Source organism: Oncorhynchus mykiss, chromosome 5 (genome assembly GCF_057628025.1).
Source record: "Oncorhynchus mykiss isolate SJ-2025 chromosome 5, ASM5762802v1, whole genome shotgun sequence".
NCBI lineage: Eukaryota > Metazoa > Chordata > Actinopteri > Salmoniformes > Salmonidae > Oncorhynchus > Oncorhynchus mykiss.
In genome coordinates, this window is record NC_143026.1 from 66,226,349 (window position 1) to 66,247,891 (window position 21,543).

The 21,543-nt window shown below is 43.4% G+C and overlaps 1 protein-coding gene across 5 annotated transcripts in view; it reads right to left on the reverse strand.

Moving 5' to 3' along the window:
* LOC110524330 (guanine nucleotide-binding protein subunit alpha-11) overlaps window positions 1-20,777 on the reverse strand; it is a 104,316-nt gene extending 83,539 nt beyond the window's left edge. For all 5 annotated transcript variants that reach the window (XR_016496244.1, XR_016496243.1, XM_021603871.3 and 2 more), the window contains exon 1: window positions 19,579-20,777. Coding sequence is in view for 3 of the 5 variants with exons in the window: in XM_021603871.3 (XP_021459546.3) it covers window positions 19,579-19,714 (136 nt within the window). In the remaining 2 variants the exon portion in view is untranslated. The remainder of the gene's footprint in view (window positions 1-19,578) is intronic.
* Window positions 20,778-21,543: the final 766 nt, after the last annotated feature.

A 21,543-nucleotide genomic window follows, 5' to 3' on the forward strand; every position in this document is an offset into this window, starting at 1 on the left:
GTTCTGCCGAGTTGTTTTGAGTTGTTCAAGGAAGGAGAGGAAGGCGTCACGCCACTCACTTGAGTATCTTACCAAGTTATTTTGATGAGCTCATTTTACTCTTTATAGCGTTGGCAAGTATGTTTTTCCCATCCCAGTTCGCTCCTCTCCCTGTAGGTTATACAAACGCTCCCACCCCCGGCTGCAACCTTTCTAATTTAGTGTATTCTGCGCACACAACCCATGTGGAACTCCTAGTCTGCACACAACCCATGTGGAGTTCCTAGTCTGCACACAACCCATGTGGAACTCCCTAGTCTGCGGCAGCGTTTGGAACTGTCGATTTGCAGTCAATAAGGCTGAGTTCATCTCAGCATGTTGCCCTTTAGTTCCTACACTTTTGGGTGACTGAGACATGGATTTCCCCAGAGAACACTCCTTCTCCAGCTGCTCTCTCGTCATCTGACTATGTTCTCTCATAATCCAAAAGATGTTGTCTTCTCTCCCTCTCTCGCCTGTCTCTCTTCATTTGAAATCCATGCTGTCACTTGTCCACTCAAGCTTAACATTGTTGTCATCTATCACCCACCAGGTGCCCTTGGATTGTTCAATGAGCTTGACACCTTGATAAGCTAATTCCCCAAAGATGGCTCACCACTCATCGTACTGGGTGACTAATCTCCCGACGCCAGACTTCAGTAAATTTCTTTCCACCTCTCCTCTTTTGACCTTACCCTTTCCCAATCACCTCCCACTCAAGGCAGACAATATGCACAACCTCATTTTCACTAGAGGCTGTTGCCTACTAATCTCACTGCAACCCCCCCACATCTCTGATCACTACTTTGGGCTGAGTAGTGTCACTACTCAGCTCTTACCCAGATGGTCATGCGCCGCTGCAATCTTCGCTCTCTCCCCCATCCTATCCTCTTCCTTCTGCTAAATCCTTCTCCCTCCTGACTGCCTCGTTGACCTACACTTCATTTCCGCATCATTTTTTCATGCCTCTACTCTCTCCTCTCTACCTCATCTTCCTCTGTATCCATTGCGAATGCTGCGTTCTATCACTCAAAATGTCAAGCTTCTGCCTCCAACCCTGGGAAACTCTTCCCCACTTTCTCCTCCCTCAATCCTCCAGCCCACCTGTACCCGTAGGCTGCCGCTTAAAAAACAACTAAGAAATACAAAGTTGAATAATGAATGAATTCAGCATGAACAGGAAAAAAAATAAAACATAGAAAATAAGTAGACCTCCAGCCCCAACCTCCCATCCATCCCATTCCCCACCCAGCCAACGTCTCCATCCAATCCTCCCCCGCATCCCCTCAGCCATCTACACAAAATACCCTACAATAATAGCAAAAATATTTAGCCATTTTAGCTAATTTATTGAAGATGAAATACATCAATCTCACACCCCTAAGTAAATACTTTGTAGAAGCACCCTTGGCAGTGATTACAGCTGTGAGCCTCTCTGGGTAAGTCCCTTAAGAGCTTCTCGCCACCTGGATTGTGCAACATTTGATGATTATTATTCAATTATTATTATTATTATTATTATTATTATTATTATTATTATTATTATTATTATTATTATTATTATTATTCAAAATGGATTAAGTTCTGTCAAATTGGTTGTTGATCGTCGATAGACCATTTTCAGGTCTTGCCATAGATTTTACAAGTATATTGAAGTCTAAGCACAGGGGTGGCAGCATCATGCTGTGGGTGGGTGTGCTTTGCTGCAGGAGGGACTGGTGCAATTCACAAAATAGATGTCATCACGAGGCAGGAAAATTATGTGGATATATTGAAGCAACATCTCTTGACATCAGTCAGGAAGTTAAAGCTTGGTCACAAATGGGTCTTCCAAATGGACAATGACCCCAAGCATACTTCCAAAGTTGTGGCAAAATGGCTTAAGGACAACAAAAAGACCACAAAAAGAAAACCAGCCCCGTTGCGGACCACGATGCTTTGCTCCCAGACAAACTAAAAAACTTCTTTGCTCTCTTTGAGGACAATACAGTGCCACCGACACGACCCGCTACCAAAATCTGCGGGTTCTCCTTCACTGCAGCCAACGTGAGTAAAACATTTAAACGTGTTAATCCTCGCAAGGCTGCCGGCCCAGACGGCATCCCTAGCCGCGTCCTCAGAGCATGCGCAGACCAGCTGGATGGTGTGTGTGTATATATATATATATATATTCATATTCAATCAATCCTACATATTCAATAAATCCTTATCCCAGTCTGCTGTTCCCACATGCTTCAAGAGGGCCACCATTGTTCCTGTTCCCAAGAAAGCTAAGGTAACCGAGCTAAATGAGTATCGCCCCCAAGCACTCACCTCCGTCATCATGAAGTGCTTTGAGAGACTAGTCAACGACCATTTCACCTCCACCCTACCTGACACCCTATTCCCACTCCAATTTGCTTACCGCCCCAATAGGTCCACAGACGATGCAATCACACTGCCCTAACCCATCTGGACAAGAGGAATACCTATGTAAGAATGCTGTTCGACTACAGCTCAGCATTTAACACCATTAGTACTCTCCAAACTCGTCATTAAGATCGAGACCCTGGGACTCGACCCCGCACTGTGCAACTGGGTCCTGGACTTCCTGACGGGCTGCCCCCGGGTGGTAAGGGTAGGAAACATCTCAACCCAGCTGATCCTCAACACTGGGGCCCCACAAGGGTGCGTTCTCAGCCCTCTCCTGTACTCCCTGTTCACCCATGACTGCGTGGCCATGCACGCCTCCAACTCAATCATCAAGTTTGCAGACGACACTACAGTGGTAGGCTTGATTACCAACAACGACGAGACGGCCTACAGGGAGGAGGTGTGGGCCCTCGGCATATGGTGTCAGGAAAATAACCTCACACTCAATGTCAACAAAACAAAAAAGATGATTGTGGACTTCAGGAAACAGCAGAGGGAGCAGCCCCCTATCCACATTGACGGGACAGTAGTGGAGAAGGTGGAAAGTTAAGTTCCTCTGCATACACATCACGGACAAACTGAAATGGTCCACCCACACAGACAGCGTGGTGAAGAAGGCGCTGCTGCGCCTCTTCAACCTCAGGAGACTGAAGTAATTCAGCTCGTCACCAAACACACACAGACTTTTACAGATGCACAATCGAGAGCATCCTGTCGGGCTGTATCACCGCCTGGTTCAGCAACTGCTCCGCCCACAATCGTAAAGCTCTCCAGAGGGTAGTGAGGTCTGCACAACGCATCACCGGGGGCAAACTACCTGCCCTCCAGGACACCTACACCACCCGATGTCACAGGAAGGCCAAAAAGAGCATCAAGGACAACAACAACCCGAGCCACTGCCTGTTCACCCCGCTATCATCCAGAAGGTGAGATTAGTACAGGTGCATCAAAGCGGGGACCGAGAGACTGACAAACAGCTTCTATCTCAAGGCCATCAGACTGTTAAGCAGCCAAAACTAACATGGAGTGGCTGCTGCCAACATACTGACTCATCTCTAGCCACTTTAATAATTAAAAATGGGATGTAATAAATGTATCACTAGCCACTTTAAACAATTTTTACATACCCTACATTACTCATATGTATATACTGTACTATATACAATCTACTGCATCTTGCCTATGCCATTCGGCCATCGCTCATCCATGTATTTTTATGTACATATTCTAATACATTCCTTTACATAAGGTAGTTGTGAAATTGTTAGATTACTTGTTAGATACTACTGCATGGTCGGAACTAGAAGCACAAGATTTCTCTACACTCGCATTAACGTCTGCTAACCATGCGTACAGTCATGGACAAAAGTTTTGAGAACGACACCAAAGTTTTCTGCTTCAGAGCTTTTTTGTCAGATATCATGGAATACTGAAGTATTACAAGCATTTCATAAGTGCCCTAGGCTTTTATTGACAATTACATTAAGTTGATGCAGAGTCAATATTTTCAGTGTTGAGCCTTCTTTTTCAAGAACTCTGCAATCCGCCCTGGCAGGCTGTCAATTAACTTCTGGGCCACATCCTGACTGATGGCAGCCCATTCTTGCATAATCAATGCTTGGAGTTTGTCAGGATTTGTGGGTTGTTTGTTTGTCCACCTGCCTCTTGAAGATTGACCACAAGTTCTCAATGGGGTTAAGGTCTGGGGACTTTCCTGGCCATGGACCCAAAACCTTGATGTTTTGTTCCCCGAGCCACTTAGTTATCACTTTTGCCATATGGCAAGGTGCTCCATCATGCTGGAAAAGGCATTATTTGTCACCAAACCTTTCCTGGATGGTTGTGAGAAGTTGCTCTCGGATGATGTGTTGATTCCATTCTTTATTCATGGCTGTGTTCTTAGGCAAAATGGTGAGTGAGCCCACTCCCTTGGCTGAGAATCAACCCCACACATGAATGGTCTCAGGATGCTTTACTGTTGGCAGGACACAGGACTGATGGTAGCGCTCACCTTGTCTTCTCCGGACAAGCTTTTTTCCGGATGCCCCAAACAATCGGAAAGGGGATTCAGAGAAAATGACTTTACCCCAGTCCTCAGCAGTCCAATCCCTGTACCTTTTGCAGAATATCAGCCTGTCCCTGATGTTTTTCATGGAGAAAAGTGGCTTCTTTGCTGCCCTTCTTGACACTAGGCAATCCTCCAAAAGTCTTCACCTCATTGTGCGTGCAGATGCACTCACACCTGCCTGCTGCAATTTCTGAGCAAGCTCTGTACTGGTGATGCCCCAATCACGCAGCTGAATCAACTTTAGGAGACGGTCCTGGCGCTTGCTGGAATTTCTTGGGCGCCCTGAAGCCGCCTTCACAACAATTGAACCGCTCTCCTTGAAGTTCTTGATGATCCGATAAGTGGTTGATTTAGGTGCAATCTTACTGGCAGCAATATCCTTGCCTGTGAAGCCCTTTTTATGCAAAGCAATGATGACGGCACGCAGGTAGCCATGGTTGACAGAGGAAGAACAATGATTCCAAGCACCACCATCCTTTTGAATCTTCCAGTCTGTTATTTGACCTCAATCAGCATGACAGAGTGATCTCCAGCCTTGTCCTCGTCAACACTCACACCTGTGTTAACGAGAGAATCACTGACATGTCAGCTGGTCCTTTTGTGGCAGGGCTGAAATGCAGTGGAAATGTTTTTTGGGGATTCAGTTCATTTGCATGGCAAAGAGGGACTTTGCAATTAATTGCAATTCATCTGATCACTCTTCATAACATTCTGGAGTATACGCAAATTGTCATTATACAAACTGAGACAGCAGACTTTGTGAAAATGTATATTTGTGTCATTCTCAACTTTTGGCCACGACTGTATGTGACAAATACAATTTGATTTTACAAAGTCAAGGTATTGGAGGGGCTATCACAAAGTCCTGACCTAAACCCTATAGACAATTTGTGGGCAGAACTGAAAAAGCGTGTGCGAGCAAGGAGGCCTACAAACCTGACTCAGTTACACCAGCTCTGCCAGGAGGAATGGGCCAAAATTCACCCAACTTATTGTGGGAAGCTTGTGGAAGGCTACCTGAAACGTTTTACCCAAGTTAAACAATTTAAAGGCAATGCTACCCAATGCTAATTAAGTGCATGTAAACTTCTGACACACTGGGAATGTGTGGAAAGAAATAAAAGCTGAAAGAAATAATTATACTATCATTCTGACATTTCACATTCTTAAAATGAAGTGGTGATCCTAACTGACCTAAGACAGGGAATTTTTACTAGGATCAAATGTCAGGAATTGTGAAAAACTGAGCTTAAATGTATTTCGCTAAGGTTTATGTAAACTTCCGACCTCAACTGTACACACACAATGTAATTACAGATCTAATTACAGTATGGAACAACTGTTTGACAGCTTGATATCTTTAAACTATTAAGTTAACCGTCTAAAAAGTGCTAAATGCTGTTGGGCATTTGGTTTGCTATTTTAGGAGCTAGTTAGCTATCTAGCGTCTTCCAAAATCAATCAGTTGCTTGGTAACAGCAGACAATCTCCTCCTGGATCAAGAGGCTTGCTGTCTAATATTTATTTTGTGCATGCAGCAAACTGAGTAGGCCTACCCAGCACAGGGCAGCTGGATCGGGTGCACCTACCACCAACATCCCGAGACAAAAACAAAAAATAGGAACAAGGCTTTATTGTTGGTTTTTTTACAGAACATTTTAGGTTTTGACTAGGAATGCCTTTGAGATCGACCGGTTGGTGACCACTACGCTAGATAGTTGAGTGATGTTCAATATCGTGCTTCATTTCTGCTCGGCAGTCCAGGGGGAGCTGCGCAGCAGATTCTGGGATACTGCGCGCGCAGCTCAGAGTGAACATTGATTGCAAGGTAAGTGAGCCTGGAAAAAATGTACGAACTTGGAAAGAGGTAAGAGGATTATCCATACCAAACTTCAAATTGTATTTACAGGCGCTAGTACATCCTAAATTGGTTGACATGATTCTTCTGCCCTCTGGCTGAGAATAGAGATATGGTGTCTCCTATTATCCTGGAAGATGTGGTCTTCACTCATATATCCAATAATGAATGTCAACTTCGCTTTCGTCCAATTATTACGCAACTTCTATTTGTCAACTATGTTTGACAGCCACTGTCGATGGTGATGACATCGTGATGTCACAAATTTGACTGCACCTCCAGAGTCTGGTAAAGGACATTGCTAGGCCTAGTTATTGAAAAATTATCTAGTCTAGGCTGCAGAATGATTTTCCAAAATTGGTAGGATTATGTTTTTATTGTCCATAACAATACTCAGATATCAATAATATTAACCTACCTTCTAACCTTTTCTAATGGTCGCCGCAGCCCAAGTTTTTTTTTTATGCACGTGATGTCAGAATGCACTCACTGTTCCAAAATGTGACTTTACGCAACACTACAGTTAACTCGAGCTGCCTGCTAATTATCTAGAAGCTATGATTCAATTTGATTTTCAAACAGGTTGTATTTTCTAACAACAGTTTGATTTGAGGTGAAGTAGCGCATTTCAGTGTTGCGGACAATTTATGTTTGAATCTTTACTGAGCCGGACAAATGTCGCTCTTCGAGCACAGCCCTTCCCCATTTTTTACGCACATCAAGTATGCAAACATTTGCGCAGTCTTGCACATTTTCTGGCTGGCACTCGCATTGTTGTTTTACTTACAAATAATAACTTTGGATATGTGCGTTCCTATCAAAGTAAGTGCATTATTTTCTGTATATCATCTTGTTTCCTATGTATGTATCTATGTATGTACGAAGCATAATGCATTTACCGTTTTCAAGTACTGGTGACAAATAATGCATTCCGATTATTGCATTGTGTGTAAAATACTTTTTGGGTGTTTTGTTGTCCTGATTATAAAATGAGCTAAGGTTAAGCTATTTGCGGCGCCATGTTTGTTGACACACAATGCATTCTGGGTGTCACGTCTGTCAGACCAAAGACGTTATGAGGTGAAGCAATGGTTCACTTATCTTTCGAGTAAACTTCCAGAAGTGAATGAAGGCAAGTGAACAATAGTAGATGACAACCCCTTCAACATGTATACTGCAAATGAAACTCGTCTCCTCATTTTTATTTGACGCAAAAGAACAAACATGGGGGCGCACACAAACTATCCATCGTCGGATTACTTTTGATTTCTAGAAAGTGTCTCGTATTTAGATAATTGTTGAGCTCACCCGTGATGTAATGAATTGTGAATAGTAATTACTATTAGCCAATTCATATTGTGGCTTCTGTCAGCCAAGAGTTCTCTAAAAATGGCAGCTTGAGTTACGTCAATCTTTCCTCAGTTAGCGCTAACATAGCCTACATTTTCCAGTTTGGATGATTGTGTATGCTGTCGCTACTTCTGTGAATTTCTTAACATTGCATCCAAAAATAAACTGGTCACGTTCAGGATTTTTTTTTAAAGTGGCTAGCTCCAATGCTGACGGTTGCGTTGCGTCAATCGAAACTGGACGCTCTAAATAAGCTTAATAATCACATCGGTTTGAGCATACGCTGCAGGGACCACTGTAGAATGATCACACCCGTTAGTACGTGTGAAACGGTTCAAAACAAAGTTCCACTACAGTATGGCTATGCTAAATCAGAAAATCTATGGCTGACTTTGTGGGAAAGAAAAGCATATTTACGCCTAGTTGGCAGTTCTTTGTTTTCAGGCCGAATGATAAAGGTGAGCCAGCAGACCTGACGAAAGGGCAAAAGATGGACAGACCTCTAACAAGTCCATGATCAAATCAAATTTATTTGTCACATACACATGGTTAGCAGATGTTAATGAGAGTGTAGCGAAATGCTTGTGCTTCTAGTTCCGACAATGCAGTAATAACCAACGAGTAATCTAACAATTCCAAAACTACTACCTTATACACACAAGTGTAAAGGAATAAAGAATATGTACAAAAATATATGAATGAGTGATGGTACAGAACGGCATAGGCAAGATGCAGTAGATGGTATCGAGTACAGTATATACATATGAGATGAGTAATGTAGGGTGTTAACAAAGTGGCATAGTTTAAAGTGGCTAGTGATACATGTATTACATAAAGATGCAGTAGATGATAGAGTACAGTATATACACATATGAGATGAATAATGTAGGGTATGTAAACATTATATTAAGTAGCATTGTTTAAAGTGGCTAGTAATATATTTTCCATCAATTTCCATCAATTCCCATTATTAAAGTGGCTGGAGTTGAGTCAGTGTGTTGGCAGCAGCCACTCAATGTTAGTGGTGGCTGTTTAACAGTCTGATGGCCTTGAGCTGTTTTTCAGTCTCTCGGTCCCAGCTTTGATGCACCTGTACTGACCTCGCCTTCTGGATGATAGCGGGGTGAACAGGCAGTGGCTCGGGTGGTTGTTGTCCTTGATGATCTTTATGGCCTTCCTGTAACATCGGGTGGTGTAGGTGTCCTGGAGGGCAGGTAGTTTGCCCCCGGTGATGCGTTGTGCAGACCTCACTACCCTCTGGAGAGCCTTACGGTTGTGGGCGGAGCAGTTGCCATACCAGGCGGCGATACAGCCCGCCAGGATGCTCTCGATTGTGCATCTGTAGAAGTTTGTGAGTGCTTTTGGTGACAAGCCGAATTTCTTCAGCCTCCTGAGGTTGAAGAAGCGCTGCTGCGCCTTCTTCACGATGCTGTCTGTGTGGGTGGACCAATTCAGTTTGTCTGATGCGTACGCCGAGGAACTTAAAACTTACTACCCTCTCCACTACTGTCCCATCGATGTGGATAGGGGGGTGCTCCCTCTGCTGTTTCCTGAAGTCCACAATCATCTCCTTAGTTTTGTTAACGTTGAGTGTGAGGTTATTTTCCTGACACCATATGCCGAGGGCCCACACCTCCTCCCTGTAGGCCGTCTCGTCGTTGTTGGTAATCAAGCCTACCACTGTAGTGTCGTCTGCAAACTTGATGATTGAGTTGGAGGCGTGCATGGCCACGCAGTCATGGGTGAACAGGGAGTACAGGAGAGGGCTGAGAATGCACCCTTGTGGGGCCCCAGTGTTGAGGATCAGCGGGGTGGAGATGTTACCTACCCTCACCACCTGGGGGCGGCCCGTCAGGAAGTCCAGTACCCAGTTGACAGGGCGGGATCGAGACCCAGGGTCTCGAGCTTGATGACGAGTTTGGAGGGTACTAATGGTCTTAAATGCTGAGCTGTAGTCGATTAACAGCATTCTCACATAGGTATTGCTCTTGTCCAGATAGGTTAGGGAAGTGTGCAGTGTGGTTGAGATTGCATCGTCTGTGGACCTATTTGGGCGGTAAGCAAATTGGAGTGGGTCTAGGGTGTCAGGTAGGGTGGAGGCAATATGGTCCTTGACTAGTCTCTCAAAGCACTTCATGATGACGGAAGTGAGTGCTATGGGGCGGTAGTCGTTTAGCTCAGTTACCTTAGCTTTCTTTTGAACAGGAACAATGGTGGCCCTCTTGAAGCATGTGGGAACAGCAGACTGGGATAAGGATTGATTGAATATGTCCGTAAACACACCAGCCAGCTGGTCTGCGCATGCTCTGAGGGCGCAGCTGGGGATGCCGTCTGGGCCTGCAGCCTTGCGAGGGTTAACACGTTTAAATGTTTTACTCACGTCGGCTGCAGTGAAGGAGAGTCCGCATGTTTTGGTTGCGGGCCGTGTCCTGCGGAGTTTGCTACTCTGATACAGAAAAGGTTAACATACTGATGTTCTTTTTCAGAAACCTTTAGGTAGACCTAAGACATGGTCAAAAAGAACTAGACCTAACAGTTCCTAATTACACATTATAATTTCAAATTAGAATGTTGCCTATATTCAAATCCATTATTCCTCCTCCAAACTTTACAGTTGGCACAATGCATTCGGACAGATAGAGTTCTCCTGGCATCCACAAAACCCAGATTTGTCCGTCGGACTGCCAGAAGGTGAAGCGATTCATCACTCCAGAGAACACGTTTCCACTGCTCCAGAGTCCAATGGCGGCAAGCTTTACACCACTCCAGCCAACGCTTGACATTGCACATGGTGATTTTAGGATTGTGTGCGGCTGCTCGGCCATGGAAATCCATTTCGAAGCTCCCGACGAACAGTTCTTGGGCTGACCTTGCTTCCAGAGGCAGTTTGGAACTCGGTAGTGAGTGTTGAAACCGAGATAAAACAACTTTTACGCGCTTCAGCAGTCGGTGGTCCCATTCGGTGACCTTGTGTGGCCTGCCACTTTGCGGCTGAGTCATTGTTGCTCCTAAATGTTTCCATTTCACAATTACAGCAATTACAGTTCACTGGGGCAGAAATTTGACAAACTGACTTTTTGTTGGGAAGGTGGCATCCTATGACGGTGTCACATTAAAAGTCACTGAGCTCTTCAGTAAGGCCATTTTACTGCCAATGTTTGTCTATGGGCATTGCATGGATGTGTGCTCGACTTTATACCCATCAGCAACAGGTGTGGCTGAAGTAGCCGAAATCACTAAGTTGAAGGGGTGTCCACATACCTTCGTATATATAATTATGTATTGAAAATTGAGACAATGGCAAATAGGGAACAGGCCATTTGGCATGTCACCCTGCTGTGTGCTCACTGCACTGCGCTGCCCATCACCAGACTCTGGAGGTGCAGAAAATTTGTGACATCACGATGTCATCACCATCGTCGGCCGTCAAGTTGACAGAGAAATAGAAATTGAGTAATAATTGGACGAAAGCGAAGTTGACATTCATTATAGGATATATGAGTGAAGACCACCTCTTCCAGGATAATAGGAGACACCATATTTCTCTCTCTTCTCAGCCAGGGGGCAGAAGAATCATGTCGAAACCAATTTAGGATGTACTAGCGCCTGTAAATACAATTTGAAGTTTGGTATGGATAATCGTCCTACCTCTTTCCAAGTTCATAAATTTTTTCCATGCTCACTTACCTTGCAATCAATGTTCACTCAGCTGTGCGTGCAGTATGCCAGAATCGGCTGCGCAGCTCCCCCTGGACTGCCGAGCAGAAATGAAGCACGATATTGAACATCACTCAACTATCTAGCGCAGTTGTCAACAACCAGTTGATGTTCTGTAAAAAACCCAACGATAAAGCCTTGTTCCTATTTTTTTTTGTTTTGTCTCGGGATGTTGGCGGTAGGTGCATCCGATCCAGCTGCCCTGTGCCGGGTAGGCGAACTGTTGCCATTTTTAACTATTTCATGTGTCTCAAGGTACAAACTACCTTCATGGGCAGGCACAGAGAGCAAATCAATTGCACTATAAGCCTACCGCTAGCCAATCGGATGGCTCAGATGACAGTGTCTGCAGTATCGTAGCAGGCATAAAAGAAAGCTACGGCAAAGTTGATACTGTGAGATTCCAAAATGTTTAAAACCATGACTAGAGAGACAACAAATACAGCAAAGAGATGCTGTTTCTATGAGTGAATTCATGTTTAAGTTCTTACTCAGCACTGTCAACACTTTGTATTCAAAACTTAGAAAATGCACCTTTTTCCTATTTCCATTCAGTGCTACAACAAGCACTGCAGCAGTAATAAATAGAGGAATATTTCACTTCCTCTGTTCATAAGAGCAACATGAATTTGTGCATGAGGCAGAAATAATGCAGAGCAACTCAACTTGTGTCTTAATCTGGAAGACTGTGACCCTTTTTGGTCAGGGAGATTTTGAGAGGGGGACCCTCCATCTGCTGAAACTGACCATCAGCCCAATTAAATATTATTTAAATGTATGTTCACTCAGCTGTGCTTCACAAGTAATACAACAGATATTTTACCGGTGTAATCATATATCCTAGCTCAAATTTTGAAATATATACATTACCGTTCAAAAGTTTGGGGTTACTTAGAAATGTCCTTGTTTTTGAAAGAAAAAAAAACAATTTGTCCATTAAAATAACATGAAATTAATTAGAAATACCGTGTAGACGGCAGAGTCAGCCGTTTCCAACTACAATAGTAATTTACAACATTAACGTCTACACTGTATTTCTGATCAATTTGATGTTCTTTTAAAATGGACAAAAAAAAACATTGCTTTTCTTTCAAAAACAAGGACATTTCTAAGTAACCCCAAACGTCTGAACGATAATGTATATATTTTTTTGTTTAATTAAAATGGCCTGACAAATAATGCATTAGCAGGGCAATTCAAGCAAAGCCAATATAAAGCTGCGCCTTATCTCAGTTCACTGGTCACGATGGCAACACCTACCCATAGCACACGCTCTAGCAAGTGTATCTCACTGATCATCCCTAAAGCCAACACCTCATTTGGCCGCCTTTCCTTCCAGTTCTCTGCTGCCTGTGACTGGTACGAATTGCAAAAATCGCTGAAGTTGGAGACTTATCTCCCTCACCAACTTTAAACATATCTGAGCAGCTAACCGATCGCTGCAGCTGTACATAGTCCATCGGTAAATAGCCCACCCAATTTACCTACCACATCCCCATACTGTTTTTATTTATTTACTTTACTGCTCTTTTGCACACCAGTATCTCTACCTGCACATGACCATCTGATCATTTATCACTCCAGTGTTAATCTGCTAAATTGTAATTATTTGCCTACCTCCTCATGCCTTTTGCACACAATGTATATAGACTTTTTTTTCTACTGTGTTATTGACTTGTTTATTGTTTACTCCATGTGTAACTCTGTGTTGTTGTCTGTTCACACTGCAGGGTAGCCTAGTGGTTAGAGCGTTGGACTAGTAACCAGAAGGTTGCAAGTTCAAACCCCCGAGCTGACAAGGTACAAACAGGCAGTTAACCCAGTTAACCTGAACAGGCAGTTAACCCACTAGGCCGTCATTGAAAATAAGAATTTGTTCTTAACTGACTTGCCTAGTTAAATAAAGGTTAAAAAAAAATAAAAAATAAAAATCTTGGCCAGGTCGCAGTTGTAAATGAGAACTTTTCTCAACTAGCCTTCCTGGTGAAATAAAATTTAAAAATATGCGGTGATAATGTATTGGGCCTATAGCTTACTGCACAAACATCATTGCTACAGTACTGTTTTAGCCTTGCGTTTTTTAAGTCCTGTTATAAATAAATCTGAGCGGTAGATCTTGGCTTGCATTTTGAATCTGTGATCTTGACTCAGAAAGGGTTGATGACCAGTGTTCTAGAGTTTTCCATGTTAACACGATCAAGGTTTCCCTTCACTGTGGCAGTTGATTGAATCAATGCAATATTAGCCACTTTCAATGCAATATAGCGAAACAAGAAACTATGCAATAGATTTTGTTGTAGTCAGCCCATACTCTACACAGACCAGTGTGGCATAAACAATCAGAGCTGTAGGCTTACATGCAAATAGAGCATCACCATAATATGGATTTGTGCCATTTACATTGAACTGTACTGTGTTTACAGCATGATCGTGAGTAGATGCACTTGTTTTAAGATCAAAGCGAGAGCTGCATGTAGCCACGTGTGCACATTTTGTTCATATTCTTTGCTAGTTAGTGAATTATTTGCACAGTTATAGATCATTTGTAGTCAGCAATGGGAGAGTGATTGCTTCCTACAAGAGCACAAAACTTATACATTTCTAGACATCTTTGAAAAGCATGTCAGGTAAAGAGCTATTTTTTGTCTTAAAGGGGCAGTGTTGTATTTTGAGACAGGCTTGAATAAGCTAAGTAGCCAATAGGCAGAGGGTGGCATAGTTTGATTCTCTGTAATCATGGTATGGGAATAATAATGCAATTTATTTTCTTAAGTGGTTTCTTGCATCAAAAACCAACATTTTTACCACCTCCTTGTCTGGAGCACAAGTGGATAAACAGGTTCATGTCAAGCCATGCATGTTTTTTTCTAAAAGTCTTATGGAATGTAGGCCTACATTGAACACCACAAATTGACTGCTACTGTAGGCTAAATTATATAACAGCTATTTCTATATTAAAATGTTATGGGATACATAAGCTCCATTGGTTTTGATGGTAGGCCACTCTGGTAGGCTTACATTATGATAAAATAGCCACAGTAGTCTACATGACCACTTAAAACTGTATTGCAGGTACAGCCTAACTGTTCATAGCAAACACGCGCTGGAAGTTGCACCAAATTTTCACTATGTTCAAGTTTGCGCTCAGACCTGAAATTTGCTCAGTGCCGAAAACATTGCTGGCCATATACATTTTGAAGCCGTGCTATGGATTTGATCACAATAGCCAGAAGGGGGAGACAAGGGAAGCATTTAACCACAAAAATTCAGCTGTGGCAATATATTAATCTTGATAATAGATAATCTGCCGGTTAAAAAACCATGGATATTAGTCCATCTAGTCCGGTCGAATTTAATTGAGTGTTCTGTTAAAGTTTCAGGCCATGGTTTTATCTAAGGAAGGAAATATCTCTATTCCCAAATATTTCAAATGGGAAACTATTGGGATGGAGTCCTCCATCAGGGTCGAGTGGCAGTAGGGCAGATTGTTAGATTTTATAACTTGAAATAGAGCTGCATTTGTCTATGATTATCTGAGCTTTTGGGAGGGATTGAGATATATTGTCAAGAGAAAGTCAGATATCGTCAGCATATAATGAGATTATGTGATCCATAGAAGTGAGAGATGAGTAATTTCCATCAATTATCAAATCGCCCGGGCCAGGGGATCCATAGACAAATTGAAGAGGTGAGAGAATCACCTTACCTGCTACTTCTAGTTATTCTGAACGGAACAGGTATTGCCTGTTATTACTATGGCTGAGGGATTGTCATATAGTACTTTAATCATGAAATTGGAGCTAAGACCCATATGTTCAAAAACCAACTACAGATATGACCCTTCTAGTCTATCAAAAGCTTTTTCTGCGTCGAGAGAACTGCCCAAGGAGCTTTAGTTTCTGATGAAGCATGTAAGGTATGTAATAGACGGAGGTTCTGAGGATAATCATTTAATAAACCCGCTTTGGTCCAGATGTATCAATTTGGGTAAGTAAGTTTCGAGACGGGAAGACAGAACATTTGAAAATTGATATTAAACTGTGTTTATCAAAGAGAGGGAGTTTGTGAGAGCACTGTGAGGCATCCGTAACCTTTTTAATAAAAGCGGAATTAGTGCTGTATTTAAATCCCTTCCAAATGAACCTTTGTGAACGGCTGTGTTAATATTTTCAAGTAACAGTAACGGTGGAACTAATTGATTCCAAAGTGTTAAATAGACCTCAGGAGGAATACAGTCACAACCAGGTGCCTTTATTCATGTTATCCAATACCCTTTTGAGTTCATGGAGAGAAATGAGGGCTCCCAGCAAGCAGGCTTCCTCAGTTGAGAGAAGAGGAGTTCTTATATATATTTTTTTAATTACTCAATCTAGGCCTCCTGCAGTCTAAGGCACTGCATCGTAGTGCTTGAGGCATCACTAGACCCTGGTTCGATCCCGCGACCGGGAGACTGGCCCAACATCGTACGGGTTAGGGAAGGGTTTGGTCACGCTCTAGCGACTCCTGTGGCAGGCCGGGCGCATGCACGCTGACACGGTTGCCAGCAGTATGGTGTTTCCTCCGACACATTGGTGCGGGTGGCTTCCAGGGTTAAGCGAGCAGTGTGTCAAGAAGCAGTGCAGTGTTTGAGGACACATGGCTCTCGACCTTCGCCTCTCCCGAGTCCATACAGAAGTTGCAGCGATGGGACAAGACTATAAATACCAACTGGATATCACAAAATTGAGGAGAAAAATGGGGTAAATCATTATGAATTCATTCAATTTCAAATTTTCATAGAAAGTAGGATTTGTAGTAAGGAAATATTAAAGCTCCACCTTGTGGCTCTTTTACAAGATTCTGAAATGTGTATCTGGCAGTAACAAGCATGATGATCAGAAAGGCTTAAATGTTGAATTTCCATTTTCTTGATTTAAGAAAATAGAGTAGATAATAGTATTAAATCGACTTGGGAGAATGTTTTGTGCCTGTTTAATAGAAAGAGTAATCTTTTGCTTTAGGGTTATAAGCTCACCAGGCATCAATAAGGTTGTAATCAAATAGTATATGTTGGACAGACTTGGTTGCCTGTGAATTGTAGTGGTCTTATTAGATTTGTACCAGATATGTCCATAATGGCATTCCCGTCTGTCCCAATAAACAGTTGGAATTCAGTTAATTCTAACACGCTGTTCAGAGAATCAAAAAATATATGATTATATACATTTTGAGAATACACATTAATAAAGGCCGTTCTCTTTCCATTATGGATACATTATACACTTCTTGGTCTTTACCAATGATGGTGATTGAGTTTATGTATCATTATGATTACATCATTCATTTTGTTTGGGGCTGATCAAAAATCAGCTAGTTTGTACAAATGGTTCTCTATTCTAATGCGTGTCCTTTTGGTGCAGGTGTGTTTCTTCGAGCATTGCTATTTCAATATGGTTTCTTGCTAGAATATCAAGACAGCTGGAACATTTGCTAGCAATATTAAGGGCTTTCAAATTCCATAAGAGAATAGCTAGTGTTGCCATTGTTTTTCTAAAATGTAATTGTTATCTTTGGTGTTGATAAGCCCATGAAAGTCAAATAAAAAGCTGGACCCACAGGGAAACCCACCCATTGACTGGTATCCCTTTCTTCTCTTTCTAAAACACTTGAGCGTGCGGTCTCTGACCAACTCTCGTTATCTCCCTTAGAACAATCTTCTTGACCCTAACCAGACAGGCGTCAAGGCAGCTTACTCAACAGACCACTCTCCTCTGTGTCAGAGGCTCTCCACTCTGCCAAAGCGGACTTTCTCCCCTCATCCTCCTAGATCAGGGGTGGGCAAACTTTTTGGCTCGAGGGCCACATCGGGATTTTGAAATTCAACAGAGGGCCCCATTTTTGGGGGGACCAATGGTTAAAATCAATTTGAGGGGTCCTCCCGAGTGGCGCAGTGGTCTAAGGCACTGCATCGCAGTACTTGAGGCATCACTACAGACCTGGGTTCGATCGCAGGCTGTGTTACAGCTGGCCGTGACTGGAAGACCCATGAGGCGGCGCACAATTGGCCCAGCGTCATCCGGGTTAGGAGAGGGTTTGGCAGGCTAAGATTTCCTTGTTCCATCGCGCTCTAGTGACTCCTGTGACAGGCCGGTAGCATGTTTCCTCCGACACATTGGTGCGGCTGGCTTCTGGGTTAAGCGGGTATTGTGTCAAGAAGCAGTGCGGCTTGGCTGGGTCGTGTTTTGGAGGACGCACAGCTCTCGACCTTCGCCTCTGTACGGGAGTTGCAGAGATGGCACAAGACTAACTACCAATTGAATACCACGGAATTGGGGAGAAAAAAAAGGGGTAAAAAAATGTAACTACAAATGTATAAATATATGTATGCCTCGCGGGCTGGATTGAAGTGCCCGACAGGCCAGTTACGGCCTGTTGGCCTACTTTGCCCCCCCCCCTGGTCCTAGATCTATCCACTGCCTTCAAAACCGTGAGCCATCAGATCCTCCACCATCTCAGGGTTGGGTGTCTCAGGCTCTGCACATTCCTGGATTGCATCCTACCTGGCAGGTAGACAGGATCTGTGTCTGCACCACGTGCTTTCACTACTGGTGTCCCCCAGGGCTCGGTTCTAGACCCTCTTCTCTCTCTCTACACACAGTCACTCTGCACTGTCATTTCCTCACATTGTCTATTCTATCATTACTATGCGGATGACATCTCTTTTCCTTACCCCCTTTCTGACACCCAGGCGGCGACACACATTGTCTGGCAGATATCTCAGCTTGGATGTTGGCCCACCACCTGAAGCTAAACCTCGGAGCTGTCCTCCTCCCGGGAAAGGCCTGCCCGCTTCAAGAACTCTCCATCACAGCTGACAAGTCCACAGTGTCCCCATCCCAGAGTGCAAAGAACCTTGCAAAGAACCTTGGCATAATCCTGGACAACACCCTGTAGTTCTAGGATTTCTCAAACTCGGTCCTGGGGCTCCCACTGGGTGCACATTTTTGTTTTGCCTAGAACCACACAGCTGATTCAAATAATCAAAGCTTGATGAGTTGGTTATTTGAATCAGCTGTGTGGTGCTAGAACAAAACTAAAATGTGCACCCAGTGGGAGCCCCAGGACCGAGTTTGAGAAATCCTGGTCTAGACTCGTGCAACTGTTGGCTTGACTCCCCGCTTGTGCCATCAACTTATTCAGAATGGCGCAGCCCGCCTGGTCTTCAACCATCCAAAGTGGCTTCCATTTGAAGCTTGCATTATCTTCAAGACCGATTCCGCCACTTCTGGTCTCTTGGCCCTAACCACCCCTAAGGGAGGGCAGCTCCCGCACAGCCCAGTCAAAGCTCTTCTCTGTCCTGACACCCCAATGGTGGAACAAGCGTCCCCCTAAAGTCAGCACAGTGGAGTCCCTGCCCATCTTTTGAAACTGTAACTCTTGGAAGTTATCTTAAATAACTTACAGTGCTCCCAACACCCTCGAAATAAAACCACTTTGCTGATAAATACTTTGCTGAGGGGAAATTAACTTGATACTGATAAATGTCACATTGTCAAAGAGAAATTTTCAGTTATCAAAACGTCACACCAGGGAAAGCCTACATAAAACAGACCTTGTTTGAACTGGTTCTACAATCTCCTATGGGAAAAATGAATGGTGAAAAAAACGATTGGAACGATTTCTGTGCTTGACTGCTAGGTTTTATGACGTGTCCACTGTGGGGCTCATGTTTGTCCTATGCACTGTAATACAGCTCAGATATGTCAGCCCTGGAGGCTTCACGTAGAATCCTCAAAATAAAATATTTATTTGTCACATGTTTCAAATACAACAGGTGTAGACTTTCCCGTGATATGCACGAGTCCTTTACAAACAATGCAGAGTTGCTCTCACAATGCCATCCAAATCATAAAGTCAAATCGCTTTACATATCGGATAACGTAGGGAAACGTTGTGGTTTACAACAGCAACAGCATGGCTGTTATGTAATTGGGGGCAACTTGTTTTGCATACTATAAATCCTTATAGATCAAATACAACACTCATATCATTATGATGAATGGTATCACTTCAGCAATGATGCATAATTGACTCCGAAATTGAAAGCCATCACATACCAATCACAATAATTGAAGACGTGTGTGTATGGAGGAAGAATGGTTTAATGTTACTGTACCCAACAAAAGAAGTTTAAGTTCCCTCCTCGCGTCTCGCTTGTCTCGACGGAGCTGCTTATCGATCTCGGCGTTGATTCGTTTGGACTCCTTCGCCTCCTCGCTCAGGCAACAACCCATCATGGATTCTAAAGTCATCACCGCAGTATTTAAACGCCAGACTTGAATGCGGCGCCCACACCTCACACTTAATAGCAAATAATTGTCCCAATTCCCTTTGTAAATCCGAATAGACAGTCCAATGGTAAAAATAAATGAGTGGTGTGGATGCAACAAATGTAGCCAGCTAGCTACGAAGTTTGGCCTCTTGAGGACGCCTTTGCGCGAGCTAGCATTGGGCAGTTACAGCAAATAATTGACAGCTTGTAAGTCTCTAGTCAAGGCAGATACAACTAGCTAATATGGCCCAGTTAAACGCGATAGCACCTAGCCAGCGACAATAGCTAGCTAGCTCTTCACAGTCAACAGGATAGTTAACGTTTCAGTCCAAAAATGACCAATATATTTCTAACTAAATGTCGTAGTTCTCTAGCAACGACTCTTCCAACGCATTTAAATTGCCGTGTGCTTACCAACCCAAGACCCGGAGACAACGGGACAAACTTGGCTGCCACATCTGTACAGTCTCATGCTACGCCTAGCCGCCCCAGAACCAAGACCATAAAACGTCCGAGTAGTGACAAAGAGCCTCTGTGAATGAAACTGTCCATCTGCTAGTTAACTAAATTTCTAACTAGCTGTTAAACGGCAAAACACGACGAAGATTAAAAACAAAAAAAGTACTCGCTTTATCTAGCTAGGATAGCAAGCTACTGTACTGTAGCTAGCTTGTGTTGTATTTGCCAGCCGTGACCACCTAGCTAACAAGTATGGCTAACGTTAGATAGCTGGCTAAAATATATAGCTAGGCGGGCTAGCTAGCCATATATGACACTTAGCTAGCTAAAACGCCAAATTGGCTAACGTTCATTGTGGTATCATCCTCCAAAAATGTAGATAGATTCAAACTAATCAAACACTTATAAAACGCTCGCTGACAACAAAAGGGGCATTGCCTTGAATGTTTCGTGCGTTTATCGCCCCTTTTAATTTTTTCCCCTTGGTAATCACGCGTCAGCCCGGGTGTGATGTACACTCACTACCTTGTTGCTGGCTACACTTGGGAGGAAAAGTCACTGACAGAGCGAAAGCAAATCAAGACAGAGAATGAGGGGGGTTAATCAAAGCTGAATGGGTGGGGTTTACACGCTGTCATTGCGGGCAGGTCTAAAAACTGCCAAGTTTGTTAGAGAAACCGACAAACCATAGACTTAGATAGGCATGTCTGTGAGAGCACTGACAGTGCCAGAGAGGTAGAGGCGAAGCGGTAATACACAGCTATATGCAGAGCGCCTGCTTTTCGGCCCTTGGGATAATGACTCCCATTGTTAGGGCGTTGACCATCTCGTCATTATATACAGTATCTCTGGCAGCGCTATTGAGAACCATCTCCATTTTGAAGTAGCCAATTTTCTATTTACTGTCACTTGGAGTGTGTTTGAACAGGCATAACGCCAAGTTTGGCGATTTACCGCCACCTGCAGTTATGGAATGTTTTACTGCCATCTGCAGTTATGGAAGGCTTGCTCACGAGTGTAAATCATTGGCTGATCCCACCTGGTGATCTGGATGAAATTATGTGATCCTTCCTTTTCCCATGGGAAGTCCCACCCAGTTGACTACTTCAAAATAGTGAAAGTCCTTAAAGGCTTTCCCCGTGCTAAAATTCGTTTGTAGTACTAGAGCCCTCTATCTAACTCTATGCAACAAACAATCCTTCCTTTCGAGGAGTGTCAACCACAGATCCAGAAATTTGACTGGATGGACAACGCCCATCTTTTGTCAAACATCTATAGTTAGCCTACTCCACTGTTGCAAAAGTAGGCCACAAATGTTCCAACTTTATGGTAGGTACAATTCAACACCTG